General features: G+C 52.3%; 1 protein-coding gene across 5 annotated transcripts in view; it reads right to left on the reverse strand.

Annotated features, from left to right (window-relative positions):
* Positions 1-2,180: 2,180 nt before the first annotated feature.
* Positions 2,181-14,619, reverse strand: part of SLC44A2 (solute carrier family 44 (choline transporter), member 2) — a 27,940-nt gene continuing 15,501 nt past the window's right edge. For 2 of the 5 annotated variants that reach the window (XM_008563030.1, XM_008563048.1), the window contains 20 exons: positions 12,371-12,444; positions 12,158-12,242; positions 11,544-11,628; positions 11,153-11,263; positions 11,001-11,061; positions 10,787-10,910; positions 10,585-10,668; positions 10,382-10,494; positions 8,776-8,907; positions 8,585-8,684; positions 8,414-8,506; positions 8,156-8,240; positions 7,223-7,485; positions 7,056-7,150; positions 6,252-6,355; positions 6,075-6,148; positions 5,915-5,985; positions 5,660-5,748; positions 4,150-4,234; positions 3,235-3,705 (listed from right to left, as the gene is read on the reverse strand). In XM_008563030.1, coding sequence (XP_008561252.1) covers positions 3,584-3,705; positions 4,150-4,234; positions 5,660-5,748; positions 5,915-5,985; positions 6,075-6,148; positions 6,252-6,355; positions 7,056-7,150; positions 7,223-7,485; positions 8,156-8,240; positions 8,414-8,506; positions 8,585-8,684; positions 8,776-8,907; positions 10,382-10,494; positions 10,585-10,668; positions 10,787-10,910; positions 11,001-11,061; positions 11,153-11,263; positions 11,544-11,628; positions 12,158-12,242; positions 12,371-12,444 — 2,050 coding nt within the window. In that variant the 3' untranslated portion in view covers positions 3,235-3,583. Of the gene's footprint in view, positions 2,417-2,682; positions 3,706-4,149; positions 4,235-5,659; positions 5,749-5,914; positions 5,986-6,074; positions 6,149-6,251; positions 6,356-7,055; positions 7,151-7,222; positions 7,486-8,155; positions 8,241-8,413; positions 8,507-8,584; positions 8,685-8,775; positions 8,908-10,381; positions 10,495-10,584; positions 10,669-10,786; positions 10,911-11,000; positions 11,062-11,152; positions 11,264-11,543; positions 11,629-12,157; positions 12,243-12,370; positions 12,511-14,619 lie in introns of those variants that run through there. The other 3 variants (XR_549632.1, XM_008563034.1, XM_008563042.1) reach the window with 3 other exon arrangements.

A 14,619-nucleotide genomic window follows, 5' to 3' on the forward strand; every position in this document is an offset into this window, starting at 1 on the left:
CTATCCAGTGTGCCACCGGGCTGGCCCTTTTTTTTTTTTTTTTTTCAAAAAGATGACCGGTAAGGAGATCTCAACCCTTGACTTGGTGTTATCATCACCACGCTCTCCCAAGTGAGCCACCAGCTGGCCCCTAAAATCTGAACACTTTTTACGATCTTCACTATGACCACGAGTCCAGTCCACCATCAGCGCTTGCCTGGACTGGTGCAGTAGCTTCTCAAAGGTCTCCCTGCTTCTACAATCTTGTTGCACACAGTATCCAGAGGGCTTCGTGCGTACATAAAAGACTGGGAGCTCAGATGCAGGCGTATGTTAATATAATAATAACAATTGTAGCTGGCTACCAAAAAAAAAATCAAATAACAATTCCTAACATGATGAAATTCCCACCGGGGCCAGGCACTGCGCTAAGCCCTTTATGTTCATTCAGCTGTTCGGGGTGCACCTACTGAGCATCTGCTGTGTACCAGGCACTCTGCCCCACCCTGGACTAAGGTGTTAAACAAGAGACAAGGTCTGTGTCCTCTTGGAGCTGACATTCTGGTAGGGGAAGTGGATAATTAGTAAGTGAAAATACAAATAAATTATTATTATTATTATTTATTTATTTATTTTTTATAAAAAGATGACCGTTAAGGGGATCTTAACTCTTGGCTTGGTGTTGTCAGCACCACGCTCAGCCATTGAGCCAACCGGCCATCCCTATATAGGATCCGAACCTGTGGCCTTGGTGTTATCAGCACCGCACTCTCCTGAATGAGCCACAGGCTGGCCCAAAAATACAAATAAATTATGTAATTACAGATTGTGGCAAGTACTAGGAGGAAAATAAACAGGATGACATGGCCATCACCCAGAGAGGCCAACTTTACACGAGCAGGGCAGGTTTCCTGGGGGAGGTGGTCCCCCAGCTGAAAGAGGAAGGATGAGGAGCTAGCCACGGACATAAGCTCTGGGGTGTGGAGTGAGCGAGCGAGTGGGAGGGTAGGGGGAGGTGAGGGTGAGGAGATGAGGGTAAGGAGGTGATGGGACAGATGGGGCAGGGCCTGTGGGCTGCAGGGATGACTTTGGCTTTTGTTCTGAGTAAGGTGGGAGCCATAGAGGGTTCTTGAGTAGAGGAGGGGCATGACCTCACTCAGGTGTTCACAGATGCCCTCCTGACCTTGTGGAAGAAATGTGTGTGTATGGTGGGGGGTGCAGAAGCTGGGGACCAGGGTGACAGGACTGCACGGGCCCACGTGAGTGATGATGAGGGCTGAAAGCTTAAGATATGGAAAGAAGAGGGCAGATTTAGGAGATATATTGGAGGTGGGTGGGGCTAACAGGAGCTGGGATAAGGAAAAAGGAGACTCAAAGGATCCAGGTGAACTAGGGCATGCAGAGAGGTCAGTCAATACCGGGTGGAGGTTGAGGGCTTTGGAGTCGAGCAGACCTGGGTTCAAATGCTTTCTCAGCTCCTATGTAGCTGGGCCACCTTTCGACATGTCACTGATCCTCCCTGCCTTCATTTCATCATTGGTAAAACAAGGAGAGTAACAGAAGTGGGGTATTGTGTGTAACAGAGAGGAAGTACTCAAAAACTGGTGGCTACTTAAGAAAAAAATAAGGCAGATAGCCCAAAGGTGATAGGTGACAGCTGGCAGCAGGGGGCAGCAGCAAGTCTCCAGGCAGCCGGGCAGATCCAAAGAGGCTGGGCTAGACCGTAAGGTGACTGGGAGAAAGCAGGCCTGGGAGCCTATGACCAGGTCACGTGACCAAGGAGGTGGGTGGGAGGGGGACAGATCAAGGCTGCCTTCTGGACTCCAGGGATCAGAGCTTAATAAGGGGCATTTGTTCACCAGGAAAAACCTGAGCTGCCTGAATGGCAGAATTCAGTAGACTACGCCTAGCAGACAGTGGGTTTCCTGCCCCCACTTCTCTTCCTCGGGAGAACCGCCCCAGCTCAGAGAATGCCAGAGCACTGGAAGCTGGGGTTCCCCTTACCAGCCGCCCAGCCCACTCCTCCCCCACAGACACGCCGGGCCTGGACCTGTACAATAGGCACTTTATTAGTGATTGGAATGCAGTTACACGCAGGGCTGTGCAAACAGGATGGGGGTGGGTGGAAGGGCTGGCAGCAGGCACAGGAAATGGGAGACCCCAGGCTGGGGATTCTCCCTCTCCAGGCCCCTGGGACGATGCTGATGAGCAAGGCCATGAAGTCGGGGGGCGGGGGGGGAGGCTTGGCATATGGCAAAGGGGGAACTGGAAACCAGGTCCCCTGAGTTCAAGTTTGGCAAAAGGATCCTCAAGGTGAGGTGAGCAGGCAGACAGGTCTGGTGTGCCCAGGGCTTCGGCCCCCCACCTCTCCCCCTGAAATCGTCCCTTGGGTGGATTCAGTTTCTTCTGTCTCTTACAAAGAGAGCTGTGTCAACAACTGGCAAAGGAAGGGGGGAAATTCAGCCCAACTCCTCCAGCCAGCCAGCCTGCAGGTTTCCATCAAGCAGCTATTAGTGAGTGGTCTCCTCCAGCCTGCTCTGGCTGGCCACAGGCTGCTGTCCACTGTCCCTCCCAGAGGCCTCACCCCTTCTTCCTCCTGTCCACCCCCCACCTGGGCACACATACCCCCCACCCCAGCCATAAGTGGGGAGGGGGACAAAGGAAGGCACTCCTTGGTGGCCCTATCTCAGTTGTTGAGACAGATGGAAAAAAAAGCTAATAGACCCTTTAATGCATGTCCAGGTTAAAAAAAAGAAATGCTTCTGGTGGCCCTCGAGGCAATTTTTCCACCATGGAGAAGAGGTTTGGTCCTGGCCAGAGCAGGCAGGAGTGAATGGGGAGTTTGGAGCTGGAGGTCCCTGCAGCTGGCCACTCCTTCAGACATAAACACTGTCCTTGTTATCAGTCCCATCGTAAGAAGGGGATAGGAAGCACGCGAGAGACTGCAGGTCAGGCCACCTCCCATCCCACCGGATTTCTCCCCTTCCAGGCCAGTGAGGGCTGCAGTGACTCATTTCACAGTCTCGGGGGGCTGCCTTGAAAACTCCGAGTGCCCCTTGGCATAGGGAGGAGATACCCCCGGTTCTCCAGGTCCTCAAAAACTGGTGGTAACTGGATCATGGGGATGGGGAGGGGAGCGGCAGTGACAGGACTTCGGGTAAGCCCGATGGGCTGGGGGTACAGACCCAGCTACGGAGCTCCCACTGTGAGGCTTCCCGAGAGGTGGGGAGAGCGGGGGCTCTATGACTCTGCAAGTTTCTTGTTGGTTTTGTTCAAGAGTTTCTTGAGACTGGAAGACATGAAGTAAGGCCTCTCGGCCGAGCCATCGTTTCTCTCGAGATCCTCCACTGCAGAGAGGCCCAGAGCAGGGGGTGTGAGGGGAGTCTCCAGGGCCAGGGGCCTCCGGGGACAGGGTGGGTGGACAAGGGCCACAGAGAAGCCTCAGAGGGTTAGGAAGCAAGACACGCTAGGACCGGACAGGGGCAGACTGTAGCAGGCTTGGAACAGGACATACGATCCCACACTCCCAGGCAAGGAGGTCCCCCTGCATGCACCCTCGGTCTCCAGCAAGGAAACCAGCCCCCAAGCCAGCCTCCCTCACTTCCTACTCCTCAGTTTCCTCCCACTTCCCCTCCTCCGCACTCCCCTTCAACAGGATGTCTCTCAGCTCGGGCGACATGAAGTAGGGTCGCTCCTGAGAGCCGTCATTCCTTTCCAGGTCCTCACCTGGGCTCCCCCCAGGAACCGGCAGGGGGAAAATGGGGTGGTCAGGAAGGGAGGGAGAAAGGGAGGCAGGGGAAGAATGGGGAAGCCAGCAGGCATGGAGGAGAGGAAGAGAAAAATAAATAAATAAATAAAAACAGACAGATGGAGAGACCAGAGTTAGTGGCAGCCACAGATCCCCCCCAACAAAGCCAGAAGCTGAGGGCCCAGGGGCAGAGTGTTCCAGCTGAAACCTGGGCCAGGGGAGAAGAGGATGGAGACACTCTGAGTGCAGAGAGGAAGCCAAGAAGGCGTGCTGTGGTCCCAGAAGAAGGGACAGCCAGTGTCCATGGAAGCCAGGGGCACTGGGCAGGTGACTGTGTCACCCCATTGTTAGGAGATGTTATACCCAGTGGGGAGAAGGGAGTCCTGGCCCAGCAAGGGTTGGGGTTTGTGGGTGTCACTCACAGAAGCAGAGAAACAGTGTGTCCACACACATGCCATAGACGCTGAAGAAACCATGGGCAATCAGGTAGGAGCCGACGATCACCGTCTGGGAGAGGAGAAACGAGCTATTCTTGCCCCAGCTCCTGCTCACAGCAACCCTCACCCACTATGTCCCTCCGAGGCTGGGATCATGTCACTCCACTGCTGATAAGCTCTCTTTGGAATAACATCCTAACTCGTCACCGCTGCTGGCAGGGCCGTATCATTCACACAACATGCCCTGCTTTTTTCAATCCCAGGCCTTTTGCATGTGCTGTGGCCCTGATGCCTGTCTTTCTGCCTTCAGATCAAACAGGAAATCTTCGAGTATCATGACCTCTAGGAAACTGCCTCCAACATCTAGACCCTGTTTATGCTCTCCTAGCACTGGACACCCCTCCTGAGGCCTTCATCCAGCTGCAATTTTCTACATGTTTAGGGCATTACAGGTTTAATATCCACATCCTCACTAGACTGTGTCTGTCCCACTTAGTGCTATATCCCTAGCAATCTGGAGAGTCCCAGGGCCTTGGTAGCTGCCTGATAAACACTTGTTGATGGAAGTGAGTGTACCTCAGATTAATTTGACTAAAGTTACTCATCTTACAACTAGCATATAGAGGGGCCGGCCCGGTGGCGCACTGCTACAGTGCACCGCTTGGGAGCGAGGTGGCGCTCCCGCCGAGGGTTCGGATCCCACATACAGACCGGTTCCTGCTCACTGGCTGAGCGAGGTGCAGGCGCAACACCGAGGGTTGCGATCCCGTTGCCGGTCCCGGTCCGGTATGGGCGCGACACTGAGGGTTGCGGTCCGTTGCCGGACACGAAAAAAGACAAAAAGGAAAAAAAAAAAAGAACTAGCATATAGAGAAAAAAATTAAGAATCTAGGTTGCTAGGCTCCAAACCTGCACTCAGATACCACGTTGCTCTTGGAATGAAGACCCAACCCAATCCTTCCACAGTCCTGTCACCTCCTTGTCCTCTTCCCCATCTCTTTACTCGCTCCACGTCAGCCACACTGGTCTCCTCACTGTTCCTGGCATGGACCCATCTCAGGGCCTCCGTACTTGCTGTTCCCTCTACCTGGATATGGCCAGCATCTTCAAATCATTTCAGATCCAACATCATTTGCATGGTGAAGCCATCTGGACCTCCAGACCTTCCCAGATCCTTCACCACAGGCTCTAACTGTTCCCTGTACTGTGTGCAGGCAGCAGTGGCACATCCCAGTCCGCAATCACACATTCACCATATCATTATTGACTAATGTTTCTTTACCTCTAAACTCTAAGGCCTCCAGAGGAAAGCTCTTCCCCACCCACCTCAGTGGCCTGGTACAGAGTTGGTGCTCAATAAATATATATGGACTGAGAAAATAACCAGTCTCCCACCTCTGACTTCCATCCACATCTGCCCAATCAAAGAAGGCCAAGCAAGTCCCAACACCTGCTTCTCCCTGGACACCCCTCGTCCATCCCCAAAGGTCCATACCAGTATAGGCACCCAGTAATAGTTGAGAGGCGGTGCTGTATCCTGCACGATCCTGATGCGGTGGGTGAAGAAGAAGAAAGCCAGGATCCCTAGAGAGAGAGAGGAAACTGAGATGGTGGAGGGTTCTGGCTAAAGGAAACAGCCCCCCTGAGAAGACGGTGCTTATCGCAGAAGAAGACATGGGGCCTGACAGCAGCTCATAAGTCACTCCCAACAGGCTCCCCCGCCCCAACAGTCTGGATGGAAAGCACTCACCCACACTACCCACAATCAGAAGTTTGCCTAACAGGAAGAGGAAGTCGGTCACTTTGTCCAGGACAGCCACTCTGCAGGGGGACAGTGAGGGACAGGCGTGAATGCCAGCTCAGGGACTGGGGGAGGAGGAAGATGGCGAGAGGAAGATGCCTTCCCTGACCTGATGATGTTTCTCATGAGCAGGAAGAAAGCGTTCCTGGCCGAGGTGCAGAAGTTAGTGCCGTAGATGGCAATCTGGAGTGGAACAGGAGGGAGGCATTAAGTCCACTGGATGGAGATGGGGGCTGCCCCCACCTAATAACAGCTGAGGGGTTGGTTCAGGGTCCTGTCCACTCACCATGATGTAGGCATTCCTATTGAGGAATTTGATAAACTTCTCCAGGCACCAGAAGCAGCATTTGAGACAGGTCATAAGGAACTTGGCAAATTTGTTCTCCGCAGCTGGAAAAGGGAAGGAATGAGGAGGTGAAGGGAAACACCTGGCCTGGTAGGGGACCCCCACCTCTCTGTCACTCACACTCCTTACAGTCCAGGATTCCAGAGACCACCCTATCAAAGCGACAGGAAGAAGGGACTTGATCCAGGACCCTTGGGGTCCCGTCCCCCATCCAAGTAGTGGAACCAATACAGCCCAGGACCCTCAGCCCCGCCCCCAGTGAGGAAGCCAATCGTGAAGCCTTTCAGACCAGCCTCCAGGACAGGAACCAATCAAGACCCGCACCACTGCTCTGGCCCCACCTTCCAAGAAGAAGCCAATCCTTGTCGCCTCCTTGGCCCCACCCCAAAGTATAACCAATCCCAGTCCCACAGCCCCTCCTCTGCGAGGTAGAAAACAGTCTTAGTGCCGCCCTCCTCAGCCCAAACAAATCCTAGCCCAACCCTTTCTAGCAGGAACCAATGGTGGGCCGGGCCTCTTGGGCCCGCCCCCTCAACGGTAAGAATTCCACTCAGTGGGCTCTCTGGGCTGCTCCTCCATCGCAGGAACCAATCACGCAAGCCCCTCAGCTCCACCCCCCTCCAGGCAAAAACCAATCACTGTCCCACCACTTTGGCCCCGCCCCCCCAAGCAAGAACCAATCCCGATCTTCCACTTAGCCCCACCCCCCAGCGGGAGCCAATGCCAGCTGCGGGTGGGCCGCACCTTTCAGGCGCTGGTCCAAGTACTCGAGCATCACTCGGATGATCTGCACGATGGCCAGAATGAGCGCGCCAAAGGCCAAGGAGCCTGTGTGATACCTGCGGGCAGACGGGTGATCAGTGGCCTGGCCAGGCCTCCTCTACCCCATCTTGTGCCCAACCCCAGCCCACCTGAGTGCCCGGCTGAAGGCAGAGAAGAGCGGGAAGGCGGGCAGGTCGTCCGGCTTGCGCAGGGCCCAGTAATAGGAGGCGAAGGCCCCAGCTAGGGTGACCTGGCCCAGCGCCAGCACGAAGTTGGCCAGCCAAAAGAACATGAAGACGTTGAAGATCTGCAGGCCCAGCAGCGCCTGGTGGTAGCCCGACTCACCGCCGTAGAAGGCGAACTGGCAGCGGGCTTTGGGGCACAGGCGGGATTCATTGGAGGAAGGGAAGATCTGTAAGAGGGATGCAGAGCCAGGTCAAAACATAGGGGCCAGGAGTTCAGAGTGGACTCTGGGCATTAGGTCCGGGATTAGATAGACACTGGGGTACGACAGGAGTCATGGGGATCAGAGGTTAAGTCAAGGCATTAGGAGTTCAGATTAGGGGCTTGTAAAAACCAAGGAAGGGATTCTAGAAGCAAGAATCGGTCATCACGGGGGGGTCAAGAAAAAGGGTGTGTGGGTAGGAAAGGGAAGTCAAGGGGAAAAAAGCACCCAGGGCGGGGGACAGGCCAAGTTGAAGAGGGGAAGCCAGGTTGCCCAGCTTGGGAAGTTGCCGGATCCAGTGATGGGGTCTCTTCCCCTCCATGCCCCCTACACAGGTCATACAGCAAGTGCCAAATGCTTGCTGAATGATTTCTCAAGCAGGGATGAGAGGTTTCAAATTGTCTGGGGGCTGGGCCGGCCCTGTGGCTCACTCGGGAGAGTGCGGTGCTGATAACACCAAGGCCAAGGGTTCAGATCCCACATAGGGATGGCCGGTTCGCTCACTGGGTGAGCATGGTGCTGACAACACCAAGTCAAGGGTTAAGATCCCCTTACCGGTCATCTTTAAAAAAAAAAAAAAAAATTGTCTGGGGGCTGCTGGGGCAGTATCTGCCCTTTCTACCTAAGGGATGCCCACCTCAGGTTTGCAGGTTTTTCCAACAAGAGGGCAGGTTTCATCATCAAAGATTTTATAGACGGCTTCGTTGGAAGTGGACAGGAAGCTGGAGGCTGGTTAAGGAACCCAAGGTCTGGGACTGAGGACCCCAGGGACTTGTGGAAAAGTATCCATTCTCCCACCAGGTTCCAGCCCTGCCCCTGAGCTGCAGGTCACTTCCAGGCAGGTTCGGCCTTTGGCTATCCCTGGGGTCACAGGTCAGAGTCTGGTGGTGGATACACAGCAGTGCTGGCCCAGTAGGCAATGCAAAGGCACAGCAGAAAGAAGGTGACCAGTGGGTACAGCATGGAGCACATGACGTATCCTACAGCCCTAGGAAGGAGCAGAGACGCACGCATCAGGGCCTGAACAGCCCTAGGAAGTACCCCAGCCGGGCCCTCTGGCACCTACCTGCTGGCTTCCTTGATGAGCGCAATGGCAATGAGAATTCTCTTCCGGAGAAAGATAAGCAGCAGGATAATAATCACTTCGAGGATACTCAGAATGATCACTGCAAGGGGCAGAGGGTGGCTGAGAGTGCCAGTCACCTGGGCTCCCCACTCCCTCCAAGGCCTCATGGGGGGCTGAACTGGGGGACTCACTGAAGGCCATCCAGGTCTGCCGTAAGTGCAGGTACACCCGGAGGTCTGTCTGGAAGCCAAGGTCCACCAGGGAGATGTCAGAGCCAGCCTCCCCACGAAGTCGGGCATACTCCATGTAGCAGTGAAATATTCCTGCTCAGAGAACCACAACCTCAGCCCATCAACTCCTCCCCACCCTGCAAAGCAGGTACATCCACCCCATTGAACAAAAGCAAAAACTGAGGCTGAAAGGGGCTGCATTTCCTTGCTCCTGCCTCAGGGCCTTTGCACTTGCTGTTTCCACTTCCTGGAACATTCTCTTCCCATCACCGGATCCCTCCCATTGTCTGCTCAAATGTTACCTTCTCATGAGACCTTCCAGAACCCCATCCCCCCCTGTAGAATCATATCCTCCCACACTCCAACTTCTTATCCCCCTTCCTTCTTTTGAAATCTTAAAGGTTTTTCTGGTTTACTTGTTTCTTGCCTATCCTCCCCATGACAGCAAGGATTTGTCCCATATTGTTTATTGCTATAAACCCAGGGCTTAGAAAACTGCCCAGAACACAGTAGGCACTCAATACATGTTTGACGAATGAATGAACGAGTAGGTGTTAGGATGCCATGTGGCCTGAGGCCTCCTTACAACCCCCCTTCCACCCTGTACCAGTGATTCATGGGAACAGGGGTGGTGGCCTGGATGTTAACATGCAGTGAGGTAGCATTAGAGATTTTCAGCATTCCCCTTAGCTCTTTGTAAAATACAGATAAAGTAATAAAACTATCAAGTCACCTAAAATTCCAGCACCCAGCTAGAAACCCCTATTAACATGAATATATTGGCATCTGTGTCGTGAGATTGGGTTGTCAAGCATTTTTCCTTCTGGAAAGTTTAAATGAATCAGCCAAATATGAGGCACTGGTTTCTGAGCATTGCCTCTGGTTCCACAGGCCTGAGCTAAACAGGTCCCTCCCCTGATTTTATCCTCACACTATCTCCTTCTCATTAAGCCTCCCAACTGGTAAATATTAATTACCCCTGCTTTACAGAGGAAGAAATTGAGGCACGGGGGTGGGGTGGGGAGTTGGGGGGGGTTGAATCACTTGCTCAAAGACACAGAGCTAGAAACTCAGGGAGCCAGGATTTTACCCCCCACCTTTCCATTGCCAAATTATGTATCCCTAACCAGTGTACAAAGCAGCTTTCTTGAGGATGCCTTTCTTTTTTTTTGTTGGTGGCTGGCCGGTACAGGGATGGATCCCTGGATCCTGGTGTTATGAGCACCATGCTCTAACCAACAGAGCTAACCGGCTGAGAATGCCTTTTACTGTCCATACACTACAGACCTAGCCCGGGTTTAGAAGTTTACTGACAGCCTGATTCCAGCCATCCTCCGTTGAAGGGCACTGAGATTGTTTCCAAGTGTCTGTTCTCATAAACAACACTGGGGTGAGCATCTTCACAGATATGCAAGTAAAAGATGGAAAATGGCTGATGGCTTAGGATAAAATTCTTCTTTCTTTTTTTTTTTTAGGATAAAATTCTTGATAGGTCATTACCAGGTCAAAGGTCACAGGCATTTTGCAGACCCTGGGCAGGGGAGGGCACAGGGAGGGGGAGACGCACCGTAGCCCAGCACCAGAATCACCATGATGATCATCACCCAGACCATAATGCCAGCCAGGAAGCGGAGCAGGATGATGAATAGGAGGCTCAATACCATGGCGATGACCAGGCCTCTGGGAAATAAATAGGAGCATGAGTGGACCCCACCCCTCGACAGCCTCTGACAGGCCAACCAGAGAGAGCCACCTTCTCTCCCAACTTACATGACAATCCAGTACCAAGAGACAGTGTAATCTTCAAATATCCTCATGGCCAGCTGCCGTGCCTCCAGGACCCCATTGGCCTTCCTGGGGGAAGGAGGACAAGACTCAGGTCAGATCCCCCTCCCTGATGAGGCCAGTCCCAGGGGGTGCCCTGTCCCACCCAGGAAAGTGTGACACCGGTGTGGTCGGCCGCGGTCCTCACTTGGCGCCCTCCACCAGCTCTGTGATGTTTTTCCGAGAGCCGTGCCCATCTTCATATGTCGTCTCATTGCCTACCATGAGGACCCCCTTGTGGGCGTGGATAGCTGGGAAGCATCTCTGGGCCACTGCGTGGAGCAGGAGACAGGATCAGTCAGGCTGAGCCCCTGCAGACCCTCCCCAGTCTCCACCTGAACCTCCTGGGACCCCTGACTCACAGGGTTTGCTTGGAATGAGGACAGCAGGACAGTCACCATCCCGAAGCACCTCGACCACACCCTGCCAAAAGAGAGGGAGGGAGAGAGGTGAATCCCCCAGGCCAGCACCCTTCTTGCCCCTGCCTGGGCTCCCAGGGGAGCCACTTCCTCACCTTATTGGTCTGGAAGTCGGGAACACAGAACTGCTTATAGTACTCAAAGTCCCGGGAGCCGCGAGCATTCAGGTAGGTGAGGTAGCGATCAGGACATTTCTCCACGCAGATCTGGGAGGGCAGAAGGAAGGGAGGGGATAGGGTCAGGACAGACACCTGATCCTCGCTCAGGACAGAGGTCCCACCCCACATTCACTGGGAGAGACAGGGCTGGGAGAGAAGCCGTCCCGGGATGGCTGGTGAGCTCGGCTGGTTAGAGCGGGGTGTTATAACACCAAGGTCAAGGGTTTGGATCCTCATACTGGCCAGTCGGCCAAAAAAAGTAGAAGAAGACGTCTCTACAGAAGGGATGGGGGGTGGGAAGGAAAACGGAGAGGTGGGGACTGGTTACCTGGGGGGTGGGACACTGGAATTCCAGCAGGACCAGGGGGCTGGCACACTTCACAATATTGAAATAAAACAGGAAGGGTTTGTTCCTGAGGTTGGACAAGAGACAACAGAAACTGTCAAGACTCCTCAACCACCCTATATAAAATATCTTAGTAAAAACAATAATAAAAACTACAGCAGTAGCAGCAATTCCATGCCAGCAATTCCATACTGGCTCATCTAACCCATCCGACGAGAGTGGGACTGTGTACAGAAAAGGAAAATGAGACCCAGAGAGGTGGAGACACTTGCCCTAGGTCACACAGCCAGGGAGTGACATGGCCCAGATTGAACTCGTTCTGCTACCTCAGCTGTTCATCACCACCTGACATCAGATCCAGTACTGTTTCCTCACTGTCTCCCCTAAAATGTGAGCTGCCAGAGGACAGGACATTTAACGTCTCATTTAGTGCTGTGTCCTAAATAGCGGCTGGGGATGGTGAGAGTTTTATACTTGTTGACTGGACTACTGGGGGGATGGAGATGGGGAAAGCCTAGAACCTTCTCTCCAGTGCTCACGAAGCCCTTCTGCCCACTCCTCCCCAGCCCCACCAGGCCCCCAGGAGTCCCACTCACGCGTTTTTTGTGCCTTTCTGCCCGCAGAACTCGCCTCGACTGTCGGTGGGGTAGATCACCTTTCGAGGGTCCCCATGGGTCCAGGCTGTGGAGGCATCAAGGGACACTGAGGCCCTGCTACTCCTCGGCACCAGCCCCACACCTGCCCCAGAGACTGTGGCTGTGTCCCCTCCTACCCTGGAACCCCAAGTTCTGTCCCCTTGTCTAACTCACCTATGATACCCACAGCCACGTAGCCCACAATGGCCAGGAGGAGGAGCACACAGCAAATGACATCCGTGCAGCCCCTGAGGAGGAGAGGGACAGTATCAGGGCAGGAGCCCTGGTGCCGTGGACCACAGGTCCATCCTGCTCTTCACACATACCTGCATCCATGTTATTTGGACACACTTTCTTGAGTAGTTGAACACTGTGTGAAAGGGCACATGTATTTTAACTTTTGATGCCCAAGGCTGCAACTATCCTCAAAGCAAGCTCCTGCAATGTTCAGTCTTTTGATTAAGTGCCCATTTCCCCACATCTTTACCAGCAATAAGTATTAACATTTCTTAAACATCTAAACTATTTTTATTATTACAAGATTAAATATGAACGTATTAAAAATTAAAAACATACAAGAGTGTATACAATAAAGAAATAAATCCTTTTCCATAACTACCTTTGCCATAAATGACCACTGTTAATGACTTCTGAGTTCTCTGGGCTATTTATTAGATACAAATGTTTTCCAAAAATATTTTGCTTGGTTAACTCAAGTGTTATTATAATACTCCCACTGTTCTTTATTTTTTTAAAAAAAGATGACCGGGGGGCCGGCCTGGTGGCGCCTGTAAGGGGATCTCTCAGCCAGTGGCCATCCCTATACAGGATCCGAACCCGCAGCCTTGGCGCTCCCAGTGCTGCCCTCTCCCAAGTGAGCCACAGGGCTGGCCCTCCCTTTTTCTTAAAAAAAAAAAAAAAAGATGACCGGTAAGGAGATCTTAACCCTTGGCTTGGTGTTGTCAGCACCATACTCAGCCAGTGAGCGAACTGGCCATCCCTATATGGGATCCGAACCCACAGCCTTGGTGTTATCAGCACTGAACTCTCCCAAGTGAGCCATGGGCCAGCGCAATTTTTTTTTTTTTTTTAATATTTTGCACAGTACATTTTTTTTGTTGGCTATGAATATTCATGAGATATAAAGCTGATTGTCACCACTTGTGCCCAAGATGTGATGGCCAGATCCATACTGGCAGCATGCCCAATCTCACTGTTCTGTTTCCTGTTTTGTTTTTTTTTTGGTGGATGGTGGATAAGGGAACCTGAACCTTTGACCTTGGAATTATAACACTGCTTTCTAACCAGCTGAGCTAACCGGCCAGCTCCAGTTTTTGCTTTTTTGATTTAATATATAAAGAGGGATCCATGTCACTCCTTAGGAGGGCTCTTGTACCTTTTAACTGCTATGTAATAGTACATCCTAAGGATGCACCATAATGCACCTAATTAGTTCCAATGAATGAACATTCAGATGGATGGTTTCAAAACATGGCAATATCACACATTTTTGTTCACGTGTACAAGATTTATTAGGAAAAATTTTTCCTGTAGAATTAAATTTTTGATTTTTTTATTGGTTATGAATATTCATGAGATAAAAACTGATTGTCACCCCTGAAATTTTGATTTTTTAAAATTACACACACACACACGCACACACAAATCTTTTAAATAAGTAAATCATGAAAATTTTTAAATGTAGTACTAAAGAAAAGTATCACCATGGCCCTTGGTGATACTTCTTCTCATTAACTTATTCACGAATAGAGATGATCATGAACAAAATGTATCAACGTAGAATATATATGTGTGTGTGTCTATACACATGTATGTCGCATGTCTGCTTCCCACTGGGTTCATGCTGTGTGGAGCCCAAACCATGGACAGGTGCCCTGCAAGTGCTCTGCTCAACAGCCCTTGCTGGACACACAGTCGACACCAGCACCTACGACCAGCCACATGATGTGACATGAGCCTGTGTGGATGTCCCGTCCAGTCAAACCTACAGAAGTGCCCACTCGAGTCCACTTGGGAAATGTGAAGATGTTTTTTCAAGTGCTAGGTTCAGACAGTTCGTTCTGCAGTAATAGATGACCAGAACGGTCTTTCCACTGCACTCCACAGTGGTTCCCCTGTGCCCTACAAACCCACCTCTCAACCAGTCTCATCTCTCAACATCTCAGCCCAGTCGTGTTCACAGGGTCTCTGGCCACAGTCTCTTGTCTCAGGGGTGCTGACGCACTGGTCTCTGCTAAGATGCCCACGTCTTCATCTTCTCTCAGAGGCTGGCAGCTTTGGCTGGGGTCTGATGGCCCTTCATCCTGGAAGTCCCCCCTGACCACCTCACTCTCCTGCTCAGCACCAGCTCCTTGAGGGTGGGGACTGACTCACCCTCGCTGGTGACGACTGGCACACAGTAG

The sequence above is a fragment of the Galeopterus variegatus genome, unplaced genomic scaffold (assembly GCF_000696425.1).
Source record: "Galeopterus variegatus unplaced genomic scaffold, G_variegatus-3.0.2 Scaffold171, whole genome shotgun sequence".
Classification (NCBI taxonomy): Eukaryota; Metazoa; Chordata; class Mammalia; order Dermoptera; family Cynocephalidae; genus Galeopterus; species Galeopterus variegatus.